Genomic DNA, 20,963 nt, shown 5'->3' with positions numbered 1-20,963 from the left:
CCTACATAAATCACTTTTGTCTAATTCAATTGCCTTGGTAGTGAACTATTTTCATGGGGAGGGAAAGCTATATAAAAGAAAAATGCTGGCATGGTGCAACATCATGAATAGGCTGCAATTTCTTTTCTCTGACTTGTCCAAAGGAAATGCGTGATAAGGCTCCCATTTTTACCATAAAGAATTATACTGACGCTTGGAAAAATTCAGAGCTAGCATATCTCCCCCTCTAACCCCTCCCCAAGAAATCCATTCTGTTTACAACACTTTTTTTAACGCATCCATTCCTTTTAATAAATGCTGGCCACTGATACTTAGCAGGAATTTGCACAGACTTTACAACTCTAGCTCTTTGCCATGCATGCGGCAGGTAAAAGCCGCAGAGAACAGTACTGCAAAACTCGTATTCGATAGCACGTTACTACCTATGCCTTAGCTGAATTCTAGATGCAGAAGCTGCCTGCCTTGAGTTTCTACAAAACACGGTTATTTTAATATTTTGAAAAGGGATGACAATTTAAATTCTAGAGTGATAAATAATATTGTAGTTAAGGCAAAAAGAATTGTGATATAGGAAATTTGGTGACCCCAGGGTATGACTTCAAGAATATTCACCATGTAGAAGAAAGGTCATTAATGATTAGCATCTTAGGAAAATCAAGACATTCAATTCTTTAAGGACGGCAGTCATTTGAAGCAGGAGCTTCATCAGCTGCTGTGATCCAACAGAGCATGTAGAAGCTTGTGTCAAAGAGGAGTGCTCCCTCTGTTCATATTTAGCAGAGAACAAGTCAGTAAAAATGACTATGCCAAATTCCCTTTGTTGAATCCAATGAATAGTCCACCTTCTCCAAGAGCCTTCCCCAAGTAGTGAATTGATAGCATCACACAAAAAGTAGAAAACAGAGCACACCAAGCAAAATTCACAGGCATCCTACGAAGACAAATTCTGCCTGAGTCTGGGACAACCAGCAAGCTGAGAGATGGCATGAAAGAGGACTTGTATCTGTCATCGGATTTAACTCAGCAAGCTGCAAGGAAAAATATAGCTTAAGGCAACAACAAGCTGCTTGGCAAAAATGTTCAAATCCCTATTCTTACCAGGCTTTCTGACAGGCACACCTAAGGCATGAGGTACCACACCTGAGGCAAGGATTTTAGGTGAGGTAGGCAGCTTGACTTGCTCACAACCCAGCTGAGATTTTCAAGTGACACCTTCCACCTGCAGTAGGGTTTCCAGAAACAGTTATCTGCAATCATAGTGCACAACCATCTTTAGGAACCCAACACTCTCCCAACACCATCAACCCTCTGTGCCAAATAGAGGGGTAAAAGCAAGGTGTTTTTATGAAACACCACGAGCTACCAAACAGCTGGGTTAAGTCAGTGGTGCTCAAGTAAATTTCCACAAATCCACAGGACCAGTTTTGAACAACAAAATAAAATACAGCTGTGTAATCAATCAGCCTTTTGCCTAATGACCTCTCAAAAATCACTGCCGGTCACTTTAGGTAATGACTGCTTTGGATAACAATGAAGCTGCCAGTCCATGTGAATGAAATAATCTTAAAGTGTATCTCTTAACTTGGACAATTCAAGGAAACTCCAATACTGAAGCAGGAAACATATTCTACCAGATTGAGGCCCCTACCAATGCATTACATCTTAGCAGTGCAATCAAACCTGAAAGCATCTCAGAGGGGTGGAAAGCTGTTTCTTCTGCTAATACAATGCGAGAACCTACCCTGTTATCGGCATTTTCTGGTGCTTGGAGATCACTAGGAAGAGCAGTTCCTTACTTCACTTCAGAGTCAAATAATTTTATTAAAGTAGAAGAAGGATCAGACCTCTTATTTGCTAACAGCAGAGCTTCATTTTATCCTTCACATGTCTGACGTGCAAATATTTCCATTGCCAAAAGCCTTAAGGAAAAAAAAAAAAAAAAAAAAAAAAAGAGCTGCAGCTTGTTTCTTTCACTCCAGAAGATAAATTATGCTACTTGGTCCTATGAGTGAATTGGGGCATGTAAGAGGATGTTTCAACTTCTAAACACATGCACACTGAGGGGCCACTTCAACGTTGCCGGCTGTGATCTCCCAGTTTGCTTTCTAAACTTGTTGCTTACAGTCAAGATTTTCCTCTAAAGGGTTCTACTTCTTGGTGTCACCCCCCACAGAAAAAAAATAAATAAATAAAATAAAATAATGAAGCAATGGAGGTAAGTAACACTTGTTTCCCTCTTTCATTTTTCATGCATTTATTTTTAAACAATGACAAGAAGAATGAAGAGGGTGAACAGCTCTTGGTCTATCCTGTATTCTTCTGTGTAAGTTTCTTCCAAAACTCAGTGCCCTCTCACCTCAAAATAAACAGATGACTCCTTTCTTTTACAAGCAAGGCATGAGGTAGAAAAGCCTTATTTCCTGCATCAGCTGAGGGTTGCTGAGACAGAAGCAGTGGGCTTCACAAAACTGAAAGCTAAGGTAATATTTCCAACAGCTGCATAATGTTAGGCACCTGGAAAGAAAAGTTCTGGCAAGACTGACTGTAAAAGCAACTTTGGCTTATTTTCCATTCACAAGATACTGTAGCCCAAGAACTTTTGTTGGCCAAGATCTTGGAAAGAAAAGGTGGTTCTGAGTTCTCAGGAATCGCCTAGTAATTATTCTGTACAGCTCAGAAGATATTAACTTGTGACCTGCAACTCAAACTTCTGATGGAATTAGCAATGTCTTTTCTCTAGGGCTATAAGGTCCATGCTGCTTTCTTAATAGCTCCCCTCCACATACTACATAAATTATAACAGCGACAAGCCCATGATATGCAGCAAAATGGCTCACAGCTCAAGTCAGGTGCCATTATATGAAATATGAGACATTGAAAAATATTAATAAATCAGCACTACTGGAGGAAAAATGACCATCCATTCTTTCTTAATTCCTCTTCTGCAGGGATTACTGCTTTAACCTGATTCATACACCTGACAAAGGAGGCAAACACATTCGTGGGAAGACCCGAATGCTTCTCTCAGCAAGCTCTTAAGCCAGCCTTCAGCAAGCATACAGTCTACCAGGAAGCCACCTTAGTGCAGGGCTTCACACCATTTCCCAGGAGTCTATGATCACAAATCAGTTAAGCTTAAACTCATTAAACATGTTCCAGCTATGAGAAACTCTCATCTTGGGTGCAGCTCCTAAGAAAGGGTCCATATAGAAATGAGGAGGTACTTTTCTAAGGACTCACCGCACACGATGGACTACTTCATAACTAATGAGCTCCAGCATATTGACAGAATTCAGCTTTGATACTTTTCCTTAGACTAAGTTCTGTTTCTATGATTAGACCTATAATTTTATAAACAAATGGGGCAAAATATTGTCAATGATATTTGGTCTGAATTTCATCCAAAATCAATCAGCTACACCACAAATCCCTCAGCTCCACACCTAACAGCATTCTACCTTACTCTGCAAATGCTGTTGAATTTCCTATGCAAAGGTCTCCACTGGTTTTCTTCCACAGATCCACTTCATACAAAAACAGAGCTTATCAAAAATTCCATTGGCATTCAATTTTAAACATATTTTTAAAAATATGGATAAAATGTACGCTTAAATTTGTTCCGGTGGATTCTTTCATCTGGGTATCTCTTCAGCAAAATCTTGGCCGACCACTTTAGAAAACACTCCAGGAACATTTTAGGGTGTTATTTTACCAATAACTGGAGAGGGAGGGAAATCATAGGCTCTTGAGTTTCTAGGAAAACCGTATTTAGTTGAACTGTCTTACACAAATAATTTACTAAACATGGAAATTAACTGAATAGGAATATAATTCATTGAATTCTTCGTAAAATTCCCTGAACTTGAATTTCAAATCTGGTTTTATTTTTCAGTATCTGAAAGGTAAGCATAGCTACTGTAGCAATTTGAATCTCTGTCTGGGGGAGCACAATCCAAGTTGTTGGGCACTGTTTCCTCATCGGACATTCTCTAAAGAACAAACTGACAATAATGGATTTAGTAGTCCCAAGTTACGCTGAGTGTACTTCACTTCTGTGCTAGCCACTTCTTCATTGAAAATCCAATAATTTATCTGGGGGAAAGTAGGCAGTGGGTGCGTGTTTTGTTTTCAACTTGAAGGAGTTTAAACCCTGTATCTGAGTTTATTATCAAAATTTTAATTTTAAAAAGGAAAGAAAAGAAACTGAAAATGGCTTTATCTACTGTAAAATCCAGAGATGAAAATCAGATCTTGAACAAAAACAACTTGCTCTTGTGAAGGAGGCTTTAGGCGAATTCTCCAACAGCATGCAAGTTCGTTTAGTCACAGGGCAATTTCCAAGGCCTTCTGGGTTTCCCTTTCCCTTAAACAATACTTAGGACCAACTATCAGTTGATACTCTTGGACTGCAAACAACACTGAAAGATTCATTTCTCCCCACAGAGAAGAGAAGAAATTCACTTACAGACTTCAGGGAGAAAGGATCAGGGATGAACCATATGAAGGAAGAATAAACTGTAAAGGAAGCTGAGGGAATAGGTATTCCCTGACTCTCAGAGCTAGAAGAATAATTAATAAGGAAAAGCAGATAATTAGAAAATTTTTTATTTGTTTGTTTCCAGCCATGAAAGATTTGGACCTTCTGACAGACACATCATCTGAATGTTATTCCACACGCATTTTCCTGCACGTGTGCATTTGTGGAGTAACAAATTTTAGCTAAGAAGAAAAGAGGTTAAAAGCATTTTGCACATTTCCCCTAGCTCCTGTTGTGTTCTCCAAGTGTCTGATTTGAGCCTTTCTACCAAAAGGTTCTAATCTGCTCCTACTGTACGGGGAATTGAGAGCAGAGATATTGAAAGCCTTATGGCTACAGGTGCATTTCAGTAACTCCATTCTGTGTCAGACTCTGCCTTTGATATTTACTATACAACAAAGATTAATTCAGTGGTGTTTGGTTATTACCAACCTCTCTATGACAAATAATATTCAGAAAATTTCTGACACAGGCACTGAGCTTCTGGGAGAGGAGATAGGCCAGATGTTTTCTTGTAAAATTGCCTTCTACAACTGACCTAATCACCTTGACTTCAACTTGTTGCTTTGTTCAGTGCCCAGAGAAGGCAAGAGCATTAATTCATGAATTCTTTCCCATGTCCCTGTTTCCATCTCCCTCAACAGCTGCCTTTTATCTCACCAGTCATGATGTCCCACTCTTGATTACAGTCATTTCCTCTTCCTGGTAATCACCACTTGTAGAATAGCCAACCATAACACTGAAGATTGAGATCTCATATAGAAAATGAGCATCAGAAGTTAGTGATCCCTGAAAAAAAACAGGCAGCCAGTTGTCCATCTATCTGAAACACTAATAATCAAATGGAGAGAAACACAAAAACATTGCCTGGACTGAGTCACTACAGAGTCCTCAGTCATCAATACTAACTGAAAGGTTTGAATCACCAAAAGGAATGATAACAATCACATTCACCTGCAGTGAAGACAGTCACAAGATTATTATGATAAGACAGTGTTAAGATCTAGCCTTCTGCTGTATGACAAGTGTCTTCGGCCCCAGCAACTTCCTTTTCGCTGAGGTAGCCTTAGAAATGCAGAACTCAATCCCATCTGTTGATTGTTGTAGCACTGGAGCACTGGAACAGGCTGCCCAAGGAGGTTGTGGGAGTCTCCTTGAGATATTTAAGGCCCATCTGGACGCCTACCTGGGTAGTCTACTCTAAGGAACCTGCTTTGGCAGGGGAGTTGGACCTGATGATCTTTCGAGGTCCCTTCCAACCTCTTCAATTCTGTGATTCTGCGAATGTTGCATTGCTGACATTCCACTGTCAACTGCAACATTTAAAATGTTGAGCCACTCCTGAAAACCTAGATGTGAATATTGACCTCCTAAATGAGAAGATATTTCATCCTACACTCCAGCAGTTGCCCCACAATGACCATCTCTACAGTATCTTATGATGAAAAGAATCCAGTCACAGTCAAAAAGAAAATGACACAGAAGATTCCCAGACAACTTTACCCAGTTTTACAAGATTGTTCCATTTTGAAGCAAACTAAAATAAATAAATAAATAACAAGGTGAACACACAATAGCTAATTCTGATTTTAAGAGCCTCATTGATATTATGATGAGTTATCTTCTATCCTGTTATTTCTACAAGTTCCACCATGAAAAGATATCTTTTAAGTGTTTGGTTTTTTTTCAAAACTATTTGGACCCTGCTTGAAAAATAAGCAGGCAAAATAAGAGCGAGTAAATCCTCCCAAACATCACAAAACACTGTAGCAAGACCAAAAAGAGAGCTAAAACCCAGCCTATGAACAAGCCAGGCCCCATCCTGGGAGGAGTCCTGCCAACCTGTACCTGACGACAAAGGTTATTTACAGTAATGGTGATAAAACTAACTTCCAGCCTTTATTAGATCTTTCATAGCTTCTCAAGAGAGATGAAGGATAATAAACCTGGCATTGTCCAGAGCCAGCTTGGGTGACTTCCTTATTATTCTGAGATCTCTACAGAAAGGTTTCAGTGGAGGTTGGATTGCTGTTTCTTAAATCACCTGGGTTAAATCAGATAATGGGAACTCCAGGGAGCTGGAGCCAGCCTTGAGAAAGGTCCCATGGCACTGTACCAAGACAAGCGAGCAACAACTACTTTCGCACCAGGAGGATATACAAGAGTATATATTGTGGAGGCAGATATCCCATAAAAAAAAAATCAATGAAAATTTTTATCCAGAATGTGTTCTTGATACAGCAAAATATAATGAAAGTGCAGGTACATTTGGGGCCCCCGTAGTAAGACATAGAAAACTCATCTCTCTTAAATTGACACCTCTTGCTTTTACTGTCTGATTTATGTTGCCTGAATACCTAGACGTGCTCCAAGCATCTGTTGCAACCTTTTTTGCCCATTTCCTCTAATGCCATAAAAGGCAAATACGGTTCTTATTTCTTGCATTAATATGGCACGTTCAAAGCAGAGGAATCCCTAGGCCCACACCAATCACTCAGTCTGCCAACTAACATCACCATGACAGAGGACAGCAAAGAAGGTAAATGCTTTCACTGGAAAAAGGGGAAAGCTTCACTTCAAAGGGAACAGCTGTGAAGCATCGCTGTGTTATACACACATGCATCTGCTTCCTCGATCTTATGCACAGCCACCCTCCTCCCCTAAAGCTGAGGCAGCGCAAGGAGAGCAGGTGGTGGGGAAAAAAAGAAGGCAAGCCTGAATTCCTTTGGTATAAAGATGAACAAATTTACAACCAAGGGGGAAATCACATGAGATGGTCATATCTGTCAGAGCTGATTTCTAAATGCTGAATAACCTCTAGATTTAAACTACAAACGCCAAGGGATGATTCTGCCTTCTGCCCTTGGACCTGCTTCCTGATAAAAAATACAGAGAAACACCATTCCCCTCCTGCTGTTTGGGTCCTATTAGCACTCCCAGTCTGGAGCTCCTCCTCTGGGCCGGCAGCTCACTGGGGGCTGGAAAAGAACAACATCAAGAGGCTCATCCATGTGAGGACAAATTTCAGAAGAAGAATTACAGCAAGGAGCCAGCAAGCAGCAGGGAGGATGCCCTGCATGGAACCATGTCCCCAGGAGTCACCATGAACTGAAATCAGAGCTTGCTATTAATCTAGCTAGACACCGAGACCCAGTAGCTGGGGTAAATCAGATTAAACTCCTTCTCTTTAATGGATAGAAGCCAAGCAGGTCTTTCTTCTTCTTTTCTTTTGAATGACAACTGAAAGGATATTTCTGTCTGCTTGACTAAAAAAACATATTGGTTTAAAACAAATAAAAACAGGAAATCAAAAACATCAGGTCAGTTTTGGCATTACAGCAAGGTCCTTTGAGATAAAACCCAAAGCAAGAAGAAATATTTGGCTAATTCCTAGCCCAGGGGGGCTGCAGTACTGGTGAGGCACGCACTCCATTTCACCCCCCTTCTTCCCGTCACTCCCCCCAGTATACAGATAGAAAGATTCTTTGAACAGATTTAAAAAAAAAAAAAAAGAAAAGAAAAGAAAAAACAGCTAAAAAGGGGTTAAAAGTGACTCTTTCTGTTCTGTGGGGAGTTTTACAAAGCACTGGACAAGTAAACAAAACTGAACTTAAAGAAGACATGTCCCATTACACCAGGACAGAAGAGAATTAAAAGAAAATTTTAGGTGATTCATGATAGTTAAGTTTTTGCTTCAATTTTCAGAAGCAAAGCAGAGTGGCTGGCTGGCACAGTGGCTAAGGAGCCCATTCCTCCCCCTCCCCAACAACCATGCTTAGCCCCCTGTGAGCACAGCCAGAGCACAGGGTCCTGGAGCTGCAATAGGAAACTGCTAAATGCTCCTTACCTGCCCCAGCCTTGGTGGCTCTGGTGTTTGCCAAACCTCTTTGCAAAATGGGTGAAAAAGGAAAAAGAAAAGCAAAAATAGAGAGAAAGGAAAAGAGGAAAAAATAAAAGAGAGAAACAACACACAGATGCTTCTTAAAAGCCAACAGCAACACATAGCAAATGCTAGTCAAGCAGATCTTCCACGAGATGGAGACTTAAGGCACGTTACGCTTGCCATGTCAAGGGAGACGATTTCAGAGTGTTCTTAAAAAGACAGCGATTTGAGTTAAAAAAGCTGAAATAAAACAAAACGTATCAGCGCTTTAAAGGTTAACAGCCTCTGCTGAACAATATGCGTTTATCCAACCACATCCTAGAGTATTTTTTTCAGCCCTGAGACCAATGAGCACTGCTAAGAGGAGGGCCTTGGGATGGTGGAGAGGCTGAGTTACCCCCTCCCCTCTGCTCTCTCTCTTCTCCACCACCACCCCTTTTTTTTTTTTTTTTTAGTTTAGTAAATTAATGCAGCAAGAAACTCCCAAGATCTGGTGAGTCCTAGCAGGGGGAGAGGGCAGAGGGGAAATGAGATGCATTAGGAGGACACTGAGCCACTTTCTTTCCAAGCGCGATGGGAGTGCTTCCCAAGAAACTTCCCCTTCGTTCCCCTCCGCTCTAGCCCTGAGCAATGAGACACCTTCCCTGCAGCAGCAATAACTTATTCGGGAGGAAAATAACCCAGGAAGCCAGAATCAACAGCAGCCAAACGGCGAGCAGGAAAGCGACACAACCGGGACTGCAGCACGGCTTCACGCTGAAATTCCTGTGGATGTAATTAGGAAGACACCCCGGCTAGCGGCGGAGATTAAAACCCCGGCTTGCCGAGGGTCGCCCCCCTCCCAGCCAACCCCACCACCCCGATGGCAACCCGACACCCCCTGCCTCTGCCCCGCTCGCCAGCCTGATGTCCGGAGCGGGATCCCGCTGAAGGGAGGGAGCGGTGCGGGAAGCCCGGCTCCTCCGGCCCCGAGCACCACTGCAGTGGCGGTGGTGGGGGCACAGCGGAGAGGCGGGACGAGCCGAGCCGAGCCGCCGCCGTCCGCGGTGCTGAGCGGGGCCAGCCCCGGGCGCTGTCCGTGGTGCTGAACCGCGCCAGCCCCCGGGAGCTGTCCGTGGTGCTGAACCGGGCGCTGTCCGTGGTGCTGAAGCGGGCCAACACTTGGCGCTGTCCGCCGTGCTGAACCGAGCCGCCCCCGGCTCCCCCCCAGCCCGAGAAAGGGAGGTTCGCCTCCCCTGCCAATTCGCCCCAAGTGCTGGGTTACTTTATTGGCCAAGCCCGCCGGCCCACCCCTCGCGGAGTACAAAAAAAAAAAAGAACTAAACACAACAACAAACAACCAACAACAACGCGGCGAGAGCTGGAAAGATGTGCAACGTCAACGCGCTCGGAGTCTACGTGTGGGAGACGATCGTTTTCTTCAGGTAAGGTTCGGCTTTTCGGGATGAGCGTGTGAGCAACGGGTTGAGCTGCCGTGCTCATCCCGAGCGGGGCAGCACATAACCCTGAGCTGCCCCAGCACCAGGACAACGGCGTTCCGCCGTTCTCGGGCTTCTCGAGCTGTTTTTTCGCCTTCGCTCGGTTCCCCAAGACTGGCTATCGCCCAGCCCCAGGCTCGGGACTTTCCGCGGCTTTGGGAGTTACTCCGTTTAATTAGCACCGCAATCTCGCTAACCGCAGTGCTGAAAACACCGACCCCGGCTGGTTGCAAAGTGACAACTAGTGGCGGCTGGGAATGCTGCACTTGAATTTGCCCGGGTAAATATCCCCAATTCGCCCCCTCCCCGTCCTAAGATTGCAGGTTAAGGTGAGTTCTGTAGGAGGCTTTCCCTGCTCAGCTCTGTTATCTTGAGAAATTGTGGGCTTCCTTTCCAAGGAGAGCTCACGCTGTCACTAGAGCTTGCTATGCATACAGCCACTGAACACAAAGAAATAATCATCTTCCTTCCCTAACTTTGTTTTTCTTTCATATTGTTTTCAACATCCTTCCCTTGTGGAATCTAAATGGAAGGTAGGGGGCATATTGTGAGCTTTTTCAATTATATCTGTTACCAAGTAGCTGTGGTTTGACTCTGTTAGTTGTGTTCAATTTTTTATTTTTTTTTTTATGAAGAGCTAAGGTAAGAGAAAGAGCAGTTTTACTCTTCAGTGTAAGGAGAGATGGAACAAATGATTCCTGGTTTTGTTTATTTAATAAAGGAAAATAGAAAGAAGCAGCTCTTCTCCACCTGCATGAATAACACAGACTGCTGTATCAAGTGATAGGTGCCAGATAGATGCAATTAAGAAAAAAAAAAAAAAAAGCTTTCATGACCTGAACTCCTCTTCAGTCTTAGACTTCATTTCAGTTGCATGACTCTTCTACATTTCTGGGTTTTAACAAAGTTTAAGCTTTACATGAAGATGTCATATTGCAGTTTAATATGAAAGGACAGACATTATTTACATATACATCACTGGAGTAATACCCCTATTTTACAAATCACTTTAACATACCTGCTGACACTGGACAGAGCTGTCTACTAGCTAGCAGTCTTTTTCCTTAAGAACACTAAAGTCTTTCTGGGTATAAAAAAGAAATCAGGATATCTCCACTTTTCTTGCAGTTCCACAGAAAAACAAAGACAGCATGACCTCAAAGCACTTAACAAGGTTTATCTGTTTGGTAAACCAAGAAAGAACTTCTAGAAATAACTAATATCTGAAAGGCAATTTACAACACTCAGTATTTCAGAGCCATCCTTCCTTGTCTCATTCAGGCAGAACTACACAATATAGTAGGGTAGACTAAAAAGAAGCATATCTACACACAATAAAACCTCTAGTATAACAAACAACATTAAAGCAAATAAAAAGCAAGGTTAAACAACTCAAATACTCTCTAGAAAAGCTAGAGGACAAAAGGAGGGAAGCAGGGAGGGGTGGGAGGAAGAGTGCATTCCCAGGCATGAGCTTCCTATGGCCATAGTATTAATGCACCTGACAGGCTCTCCTCTGAACCACCTGCACAAGTGAAATTGGTACACATTTGTCTTGTCAATCCTGTTTTATGAAGCACACTGTTATGCATTGTACAACACATGTGAGCACTTACAGATTCTCAGCACATCAGTTAAAGTCTGAGGCATTCAGAGCCTTGGTAAAACAGTCCCTTCATGTTCTAGTGTAAATGTTTACAGTGTTATAAGTTACATATATGCATACATACATGTGCTATATTTGACTACGTCATATTGCATACAAAAAGTCTAGTTTGCCTGAAATTAATATTTAAGAAAATTTGAAAGTGTTTTAATTCAGTTGCAGGGAGATGTTGAAACCAAGTTATTCTCTGTACAGCTATCATTTTCCAAACAAGAAACAGTTCAGCAATTCCTGCTCAGAACTGACTCTGAGCAATGTTTTTCTTTTCTTCCCCCCTCTTCATGTTATGCCTTCAATTTACTGCAAGCCAAAAATCTACCAGCCTTTCTAGTCCAGGAATAGCTTCGCTATTTCAGTTTCAGTAAGAAAAGTTTATTCATTAACAGTCATTCATAAACTTAGCATGCCAATTACTCAAGCACTCAGTCATGCATAACGTTGAAAAAAACTCAAGCTGATAATCCAATAATCCATAATAGAAGTATACATTGCCTCAAATTACAGGGTGTACCACACTTCATTTTCAGCCTGTTTAAAATATTCTGGAAAGTGAATCTATGTTAGCACGTACACTGCAAAAAAATAATAAAAGAAAAATCCAAAGTCTTAAAGGAAAATCTGGTATAGTCAACATGAAAGTAAGACTAGATCTGTTGGTTAAGAAAAACGTCCTTAACCAGCCTTTTAAAAAATAAGACCCTGTGGGAAAGAGTAACAGCTGGTGTGTGAACACAAACATTATGGTATTGCCAATATAATATTTGTTTCTGTTACAGTTGGGATGCTTTAGAAGGAATTTGCCATAAGCAGCTTATTCTGACATGCCTTTTCTTTCTGGAAAAGGCATTTCCCTTTTTGCTACCTGCCTTCACGGACTGCAGTCACTTCACTGTGACTAAGACATTTACTGAGAACCTGGGTAGAGGTGGGGATGGAAACTGGGTTGGGGTGGGGAGGTGAAAGGGGTCTTCTAACAGCCAGGCTGCTTGGGTAATCCTTCCTTAACCATCTCTGTCAAGAAAAATGGTATTTCTTGAAAATTATAATGATTGGACAATATTTACACAAGGTCTTCCATATGCCTTGCTTATTATCCACGGAGACACAGATAAATGTTCTCCCAAAGCCTAACTGCATGTTCATATCCCCCCCCCCCCCAGCTCAGTTTTGAATTCCTTCATATAGAGTAAAACACTGCCCCTGCTCTGTGATGATCTTGCCTCAGCTTTTTGTTGTGCATTTTAATAGCTGTAGTGATCCGCAAACACCATTGTGGAAGCCTGGGGGTAGGAACGCACCCTGTACACATTAGGAAATAAAAGATAGCTTACAATTGGCACTTTACCCAAGTGGACACTGTCCTGTGAGGCTTTGAAGTGGTCTGGGTCTGATTCTTATCCTAATTACACTTCTGTATGTCAGGAATTACCAGTATGACCTTCACCTAATCAAGATGAGTTGGCCCCTTCTGAGCAGGAATGTGTCAGATTCCAGGCTACTGCTCTGAGCAGTTCACAGCCTGAAAGTTGCTACCAGCCTCAGACCCTACTGGATTGCACTAACCAGCTTTTTTCTATTCTGTCAGAGACAGACAACAGCTCTTCAATTCCAGATTTTAAAAATAAGATGCCATTGTGACTATGATGCTTCTTAAAGCAAAAGACATTTTTTCATGAAACAAACTTTCAAGTAAAATAGGTGATTGGAGGGCTCCTGATTTCAGCCCCTTGAAAATACAAAGAAACAAAAGGCAGAGGAAGGAAAAGGACAGTAAGCATATGCATCTCCAAACCCTCTGCTATACCTCCGCAGTGCTAAACAGCACTGCAGAGGTACTCGCGAGTGAAACACTAACCAGAGACTTCTAGAGTCACAAGCTAAGCAACGTAGCAGATATTCTAAGCAGATAGAGTGGTTTACTCGTGATAACTGAAATCTAGCAGAAGTTGTGCCTTATGACCTGTTGTGCCTCTGCTCCGAGGCTGTCAGCTCCTCCATGAAATACAAATGATTTAGCAAAGCCTTGCACTAGGCAGCTCTAAGGATACTCTTTAGCTTCTTTGGTCTGCAACCTATGATAGGCCCATTTAGAGACCCTGCTAAAAGTGCTGTCTATTTGTGGTTTGGAAATGTGATGAGGTAGACAATTCTAGCTAGAAGCCCTTATAAATCATTCAACAAAGATAGATTAATTTGTCATCCCACCAGAGGTGCAAAGTGTTTGGGACCCTGCCTTTTGCAGGAGTTTTATACACACTTCCTTCCACCCTTAATAATTCACTTACATCTCAGGCAATTAAGACAAATTAATGTGAAGTAAGTAAAACACTTCTAACTTGCAATCTAATCTTAACCTTCATCTCTAATTAACTGCCTTAAGCAACCCCAGACCTACTCTCTGTGTAGGCCAGAACAGAAGAAAGGTTCCACCTGTCCGAACTGAAACCGTTTTCCCCCTTTCTGTTGGGTGCAAGGAGCAGGAAACCAATAGATAGGCGAGGTGAATAACAAACATTACCAACAAAGCTGTCTCGAATGCACCAACAAAGTGGCCTACACCTGTGATACACTGGTGCTGTGCAGATTTTAGGTAACGTGGACTGGCTGTCCACCTTTGCTCCCACTGAACATGACCCTCTTCTGCAGGACCCACTGACAGAACACACATTTACTCCTCAAATCCCCAAAGGGAGCTGCTTCTGGAAAGAGACCAATACGTGACAGGAGTGGTAGGATCCTGCCCCTACATACAGGGGCACTGCATAATATGGGCTTTCTACTAAGACTTCTTTCAAGGAGGAGACTTCAGGCACGTGAATTTGGTCATCTCCCCCTTACTCCTCTCAAGAGGGTATTGGAGACGCCTTTTTTGCATGGAGCAAGTCAGCAAAGGGCCTCTGTCTCTGTTTTAAGTGTTTCAGATTTAACAGCAGAGAATAAAGACTGAAGTTCATTCTGCTACCCACCAAGTGACCCACATTAAGGAGGAAAGCACTTGTAAGCAGCAGCACACTGCAGTTCTCCTGTTCTTAGGCAAACACTTCCCTTGGTGACATAAATTTCATAAGCCAACACATCCCCATGAGATGACCTGGGTAGAAAATGATCCCACTGTCTGAATGAGGATGTTAATCAATGTCCAGAATTAAATTACTTCATTATCCCAGTGGTGACCAAAGATCATTCATCTGTGATAGAAAACCAGCAGAGAAGTCTGTTCTCATTTCATCCTAGCATGCAGGTGAAAAGGGCTCTCCAAATTTCAGTCTTAGGAACAAGACGTCTGACCACCTAATGAATGTAATTGCTATTTAGTTGCTGATGAAAGACAAGGGTTTAGAGAAAGGAATCCTGCTTTAAAATCACAACATCTAAATCAAAAGCACAACATCTAAATATGTCAAATCATTTAAACCTATTGATGGAGTTCTGCTCACTCATTTTCTGCAACTCTAGAGCTTCCCTGAGAATGCCCCAGAGTGACTAGTACTAAGACAGAAATCAAAAGGCACCATCAGCTTATTTTGTCTGTATCTGCTCTCACTGTTGTGGCATGTTAAATCAGGGTTTCACTAATTCCAGTAAATTACCCTTTTGATTGCCTATTGTTACCTCGCATACTTTCTATTGATCTTTACCTATCAGCAAAGGTGGAATGATTTCTATTCTTATCAAGTGTGGTTACACTTCTGCATCCTGCACCTTTCAAGAAAAATGGCTTATCACGTTTTGTCATAAACTACCAAAAAAATAATTCCAGCAAATCCTCCCCATCATGGTTTGATTCACCAGCTTTGACAAAAAAAAAAATCAGTTCAAATACTTTAAAAAGTTCAGTTTGCAGGGAAGGGGGAAGCTGCTAACACCAGGGTCTTGGGATAAATGGAGCATAAAGGAAGCAGCGAGAGGCAGGAATTCTTCCTGCTGCTCTGACATTAGGCACTGGAGCGACCGGTAGCAGCCACGAGCAGACACCTCATCACCAGGCTGTCTGGCTGCTGCCTTCTAGACACATGCACAGCCCAGAAAACAGCAACTTTTGCATTTGACTCAACTTAATAAAGTATTGCTAATTCAGCAGGTCAGTTCTTAAAGGAGCAAAAAAAAATTCACTTCTCATCTCTTTCCCTCTCCTTTCCCATAAATTACCCAGAACAATTTACATTTGTATTTACAAGCCAGACAACAGAGGACATTTCCCTTGAGGGAAGGAGGTTTACATTGGTATCTCTCAGACCTGCTGACTGCTTGGTGCAAAATAACAGAGTCCCCTTAACCTCTTGGAAAGCTGCCGGTTTGCTCTGGCTGATCTGGTCCCAGAGGTCGGCATCCTTTGATCCTTGTGGTGTTACTGATCGGGTACACACCTCCGAGGTGCTGCTAAATCTCTGCGGATCCTTCAGGAGACCAATGCTCAGAAAACCAAGAAACAAATGTGGCTTTTGTGCCCCTCTGTAGGGCCAAAGCCTAGAGAAGGCTTGCAGAGAACAGAAATAGATGGAGACAGATGCACCCGTCATTTACACGCGCTGAGCACACCCCATTATGCAGACAATTATTTCATCCATATAATGCACCATGGTAAGCTGCTGATCTGGGGACTGCAACACATCTGGCTGGTACATAGACACAGTTGGCATCCTGTAAATACATCTCTGCTGGATTTAAGTGCCAGCTGAGAAAAACAGGAGAAATCTTAATTTACCAAACCCTCATGAAATTTGGATTTTGAGAGGGCGGGGAGGAAACAAAACCAACACACTTTTGCACCTGCTTTCCTTTTGATTTCTCCCTCTTCATCTTGCCACTGTGGCTCACAGCCCACTAGTGGGGGGAAAAAGAAAAAAAAGAAATGCCTTAGCAGACGGGGAACTCTGTTGTTTTTATCAGCAGCTCATTGTGGGGTGGGTTAAAAAGGGGGAAAGCCTGCCAAGAGGCTGCCAGGATGAGGAGTGCCGCATGCACGGAGCAGCAGGGCTTGCAGTGCCATCAATCATCACACGCGCCGCCGGCAGACGAAAGCTGCTGCCTGCAGCTCTCCCCGCGCCTACCCCAAAGCGATTCCTGCCCCTCCGACCCCAGCCCAGGCTGTGGATCCTGACCCCCAGCCCAGGTGAGATCGGAGCAAGCAAGCACACGAATCAACAGACAGCGGCTGTGATCAGTGGTGGATCGGATCGCTATCGCATCTGTCAGCAGCAAAACACAGTGAGCCAGGAACCATGCAGGAAAGCCAACAAAACCCATCACTTGTCACCTTTACCTGTTTTCCTTTGGATTTTGGTTTGTTCTTTCATTTTGGATGATGTGAGTAAAAAGATGCTTTGTGCAAAGCCCCGGGGAGCACAGGCACCTCCTCTCTTCACTTACAGAGGGGGTATAAACCCAAAACCACATAAGGATCAGCTGTTATCAGCACTCTTAAACAAATCCTTAGCTCCAAGCATCCATGTTGGTGCCAAGAACCCCTACACAGAATAAGTGGGGTCCCCTGTTACAGCAGGAGCCGTGCAACACAGGCGTTACTGCAGGTATGAGCAGGAAGGCAAGACGCTCTGAATTCCTGGGTGAGGCAGCCTTTTCTTATCTCCTAACAACTGCAAAGACAGGCTGTGGACAAGAAAGGGACTTTTCACGTGATATCTTTACAATCTTGTCTCTCTGGTCATTCCTACTGCCTTTACCTGCTGGAAGTGCTGCTGAGCAGGGCAACTGTTCCCAAAATACCCCCATCACAAACACAGAGATTGTTTTCTTGCACCAGAGCTCCCAAGATCTGATCCCCAAACTCTAATGCAAGCATCCCACCCCTCCTGCTGCCCTATGCGCCTGAGAATCACAAGCATCCTCCAGCTCCCAGCCCCAGCTATTATGCCCTGACACAAGGCTGGGGGTTCAGAAATCACCTGCCGTCAGTGTGGCTGACAAAGCAAAGCCCTGTCAGACCCAGCTTGCTCTCCCACATCAGTGAGGGCCCAGCAGCACTTCCAGGACTGAAAATCTTTTTTTTTTGTCAGGGAACTGAGGAGACCAGAGTCAGAGGACAGCAGGCAGGGAGGAGAAGAGCTGCCCTCAGCAGGGATGCCAGAGCTTAGCCATTTATTCTGAAAGTTACATCTCTTTATTGCTCATGAATAAGCTGATAAGTAACACCAGAAATCAAAGACAGCTCACAGGGAACACTCACCTCCTGCTGCCTTTGTGAGGCCTCATGTTTGTGTACCCAGACCTATGCCAATTAAACTGCACTTTGCCTGCAATGCTGTTGGACACAACAATAGCTCTATCAGAAAACAACAAAAGTTCTCTTACCACTCATTTTACACAATATAAGATATGCACGTCAGAGAACCCCAGCTTTACAATGGGGCCCACAATTTTCTAGGTGGGTTGTGTGCTAGCTCAGGTTCCCTTAGCAAAAGATCTGTAGCACAGTTTCAGAAAATAGAAGCCACCACCACTCAGCGATGGACATTAAATCCATTCTAACGGAATTCTATTCAAACCACCTGATTCATCAAAAAAAGAAAGGAAGCACTTGCAATATCCTTACTCATTCTTAAAAAGCAGCATAAATTCTTAAACTAAAACTAATTTTTAAAAAGCTGCCATGGCAAACTATTTGAACTGATGAAAACGTGGCTGCTGGCATGACTGCAGAGCTATAGATAGAAGAGCACCCGCGATTTCTCGTAATTCTCTGACACTTGTCTGGGCTGTGATCTAAAACCTTCTGACGTCAATAGAGGTTCCCACCACAGCTCTCCATGCAAATGCTAAATCAAGAACACATCAACGAAGAGAATATTATTACATAAAATATGAAGCCTTGTCTCGTAAAGACATTTTCCCCCTTTATTTGCCACGTTCGGGAAGGTGCTTTATGCATAACTTTAAACATCTGCCTACTCCCCTTGACTTTAAAGGGAATATTCAGCATGCGTGAAGCTAGACAAGCGTTTGTCTTCACAAGGTCTTTTTTCCATTTGTTTTTCTCATAACAATACAATTGTGTCTTTCTTTAAACCCTTTGGTATATGCACATGTAAGATTCAATGCTGGCGTTTGCTGGATTTACTTCACAAATGGTTAAAAACTGGGCATTGACTTGTGATTCTCCCCTGTTCATGAGTTATGGTTTCAAACCTGTCTCAATGGCTTAGGATTATAGATCTCCACGAAGTCACTACGTGTGCTCTAAGAGCTGAAGCCTCCTTTGGAGGAAGGTTTAGTCAAGAATGTAATCAGAAAGAATTCTAGCTTAAAAACTCTGAATTTAACACATTTCTTTGGGTGGAGAGAGGGAGAGACAAAAAGCACCTTCACTAAGTAGTATAAAGAACCAAATGGGCTTAAGCTTGAAATATCAGCCAAGCTTATCTGTAACAAACCCAAAGAAGTCAAAGGCTGGAATAAACCTTCCCTCTGGCTCACTGGGGCTCATCTGGAAGGCAGGAGGCAGCAGGGAGAGCGGTGACACTGCAAGAGGCACAGCGAGGGCAGGAGGGATGCCTGACAGTGGGAGAGGGTTTGAACAATGGTGCTGGGAAGAGCAGGGACTGTGCATGCACCCAAGCATCATTCCCCTGCAATTTCTTGACCTCCCTAGGCTCCCCCCATCCCAGCTACACACAGTGCAGATTTCTTTTGCCCCCTAGCCGGTTGCCCAGTCATTTATTATTTCTGTAGTGCTCTGTCCAGGCAGAGTCAGCAATTGTTCCGAGTGCTGGTGTCTTTCCACGGAGTTAATCAGTGTAATTGGGATGCTTTATAGCTCCAGACAGGATGCTTTGCCATATGGGGTAGGAGCCATGGGCTGCAGGAACGTAGCAGTGGAATATGGAGACATCTGAATGCTGCAGTCTGAAAAGATTTTCTTACTCCAGCAAAGTTGTGGCAGCTCCCCTGGGCCGGGAATGATCGCAGAGGGTTAATTCCACTTGGGCTGTGGAAAAGTGCCTCCCAGCTCCCCTCCTGCTGTACTGCTGGTCCCTGGGGCTGGAAAATGGTGTGTGGGACCTTTAACCCAAAGGATCCCCAAATGCTCTCAAAACTTTAACTGATTACATCCTGTGGCTACTGCAATGCAGTTACTGCTGGTGCAAGAGCTAGAACTGGTTTAAGCAGCTCACAGCAACTGAGCGCAACCACCCAGGCCAGAGACAGCAGTATTTACATTTACAAGCTTCCTTTTTCCTTCCTGCCCCTCTCTTCACCCCTGTGAGTAATAGCAATAAAACAATAAGAATAACCGAGTAGATCACTGCATAACTTGCTGTCCAGTTCTTTCTCAGGGTGAAAACTCCTTTCTCAGATGTTCTCCAATTCCACATCTCACCAGCCTTGCTGTACACAGCTATCTCCCTATCCTTTCCCAAGGTCCAAAAAGTCTGCTCCATGCCTCCATTGCACAGGCTCTCAGATGAGAAACACCACAACGAAAAACCCTAAGCCAAAACCCAAGCAAGTTGCAATTCCTCCCCCAAGAAAATTAACTCCACAAATTCATGCCTGTAGCCCACATCCACACTGCGTGGTGTAACCTCCTGCAGCTGAACACGAGCATGCAACCAGCACACCCGTACTGCTTGGAAGCCCTGCTCTGCACCAGGCCAGGCCAGAAATGCAGCACCCCTTTCTGGCCCCCTCTCTTCATCCCTCCTGGCCACTTCTACTGCTGCAGGCCAGGAATCCAGGGACAACGTGACAGAGAAAAACACGCAGAAAATAAGTTTCATCCTTTTTAATTGAATTGTATATCAATATTGATTGTGCTATTCATTTTGATAGTAAATCTAATTATTTTTAAAAAAAAGTCTGCTTGCAGTCTCTGCCAAGCATCCCCAGGCCAGCGCCTGGCAGCATTCCCCTCCAGATAACATGCTGACGTGCAGTCAGGAGCAGCAGGCTCGCTGCAGGGTTTGGGGCTGTCCCTGTCCCTCCTTACAGGGAAAGCTCTCATCTGTCTGTCCGTCTGTCCATCCTCTCTCTGGCTGCTGAGGACAAGATGGAGACAGGCAGCCCCGCAGTCAGGCTGAACAGGAGCTGGGCCATGCTGGGCTCCAGTCTCTGCTGGGGGAGAACTGGGGAGAGCAGAGCAGGGATCAGGACTGGGAGCACTGGTGGCCACGCTCACGTCTGGCCTCGGCGCATTCCCCCACAGCCCCTTCCTGCGGGAGAGTTGCCATGGGTACCGCAGCTCTCGCTAGTTAATCATGGACAACACGGTGCTTCCCTCTGCCCGAACGGCTGATGGTCTCTTTGTGAGCGTGGCTCCTGTCAGAGCCTGCTGGAGTCAATAAAAGTCCCGAACCCCTGGCCCATGCTGCAGGCAGGGAGGTTGCCGGCCTCCCCGCAGCACTCCATCCGAGCACCTTGCAGTTCCAGGGCTGCCCAAGT

At 43.8% G+C, this 20,963-nt stretch overlaps 1 protein-coding gene and 1 long non-coding RNA gene across 4 annotated transcripts in view; one reads left to right on the top strand and one right to left on the bottom strand.

Annotated features, from left to right (window-relative positions):
• Window positions 1-20,963, bottom strand: part of LOC110353906 (uncharacterized) — a 151,533-nt gene that overhangs the window by 117,708 nt on the left and 12,862 nt on the right. The gene's annotated exons all lie outside the window — the stretch shown is intronic.
• The window catches only part of GLRA1 (glycine receptor alpha 1), a 47,909-nt gene continuing 35,816 nt past the window's right edge, over window positions 8,871-20,963 (top strand). For both annotated transcript variants that reach the window (XM_021277326.4, XM_072023420.1), the window contains exon 1: window positions 8,871-9,844. In XM_021277326.4, coding sequence (XP_021133001.3) covers window positions 9,789-9,844 — 56 coding nt within the window. In that variant the 5' untranslated portion in view covers window positions 8,871-9,788. The remainder of the gene's footprint in view (window positions 9,845-20,963) is intronic.

The sequence above is a fragment of the Anas platyrhynchos genome, chromosome 14, assembly GCF_047663525.1.
Source record: "Anas platyrhynchos isolate ZD024472 breed Pekin duck chromosome 14, IASCAAS_PekinDuck_T2T, whole genome shotgun sequence".
Lineage (NCBI taxonomy): Eukaryota > Metazoa > Chordata > Aves > Anseriformes > Anatidae > Anas > Anas platyrhynchos.
Note: the sequence above shows the minus strand (reverse complement) of the source record. Positions and strands in the feature narration are given on the sequence as shown.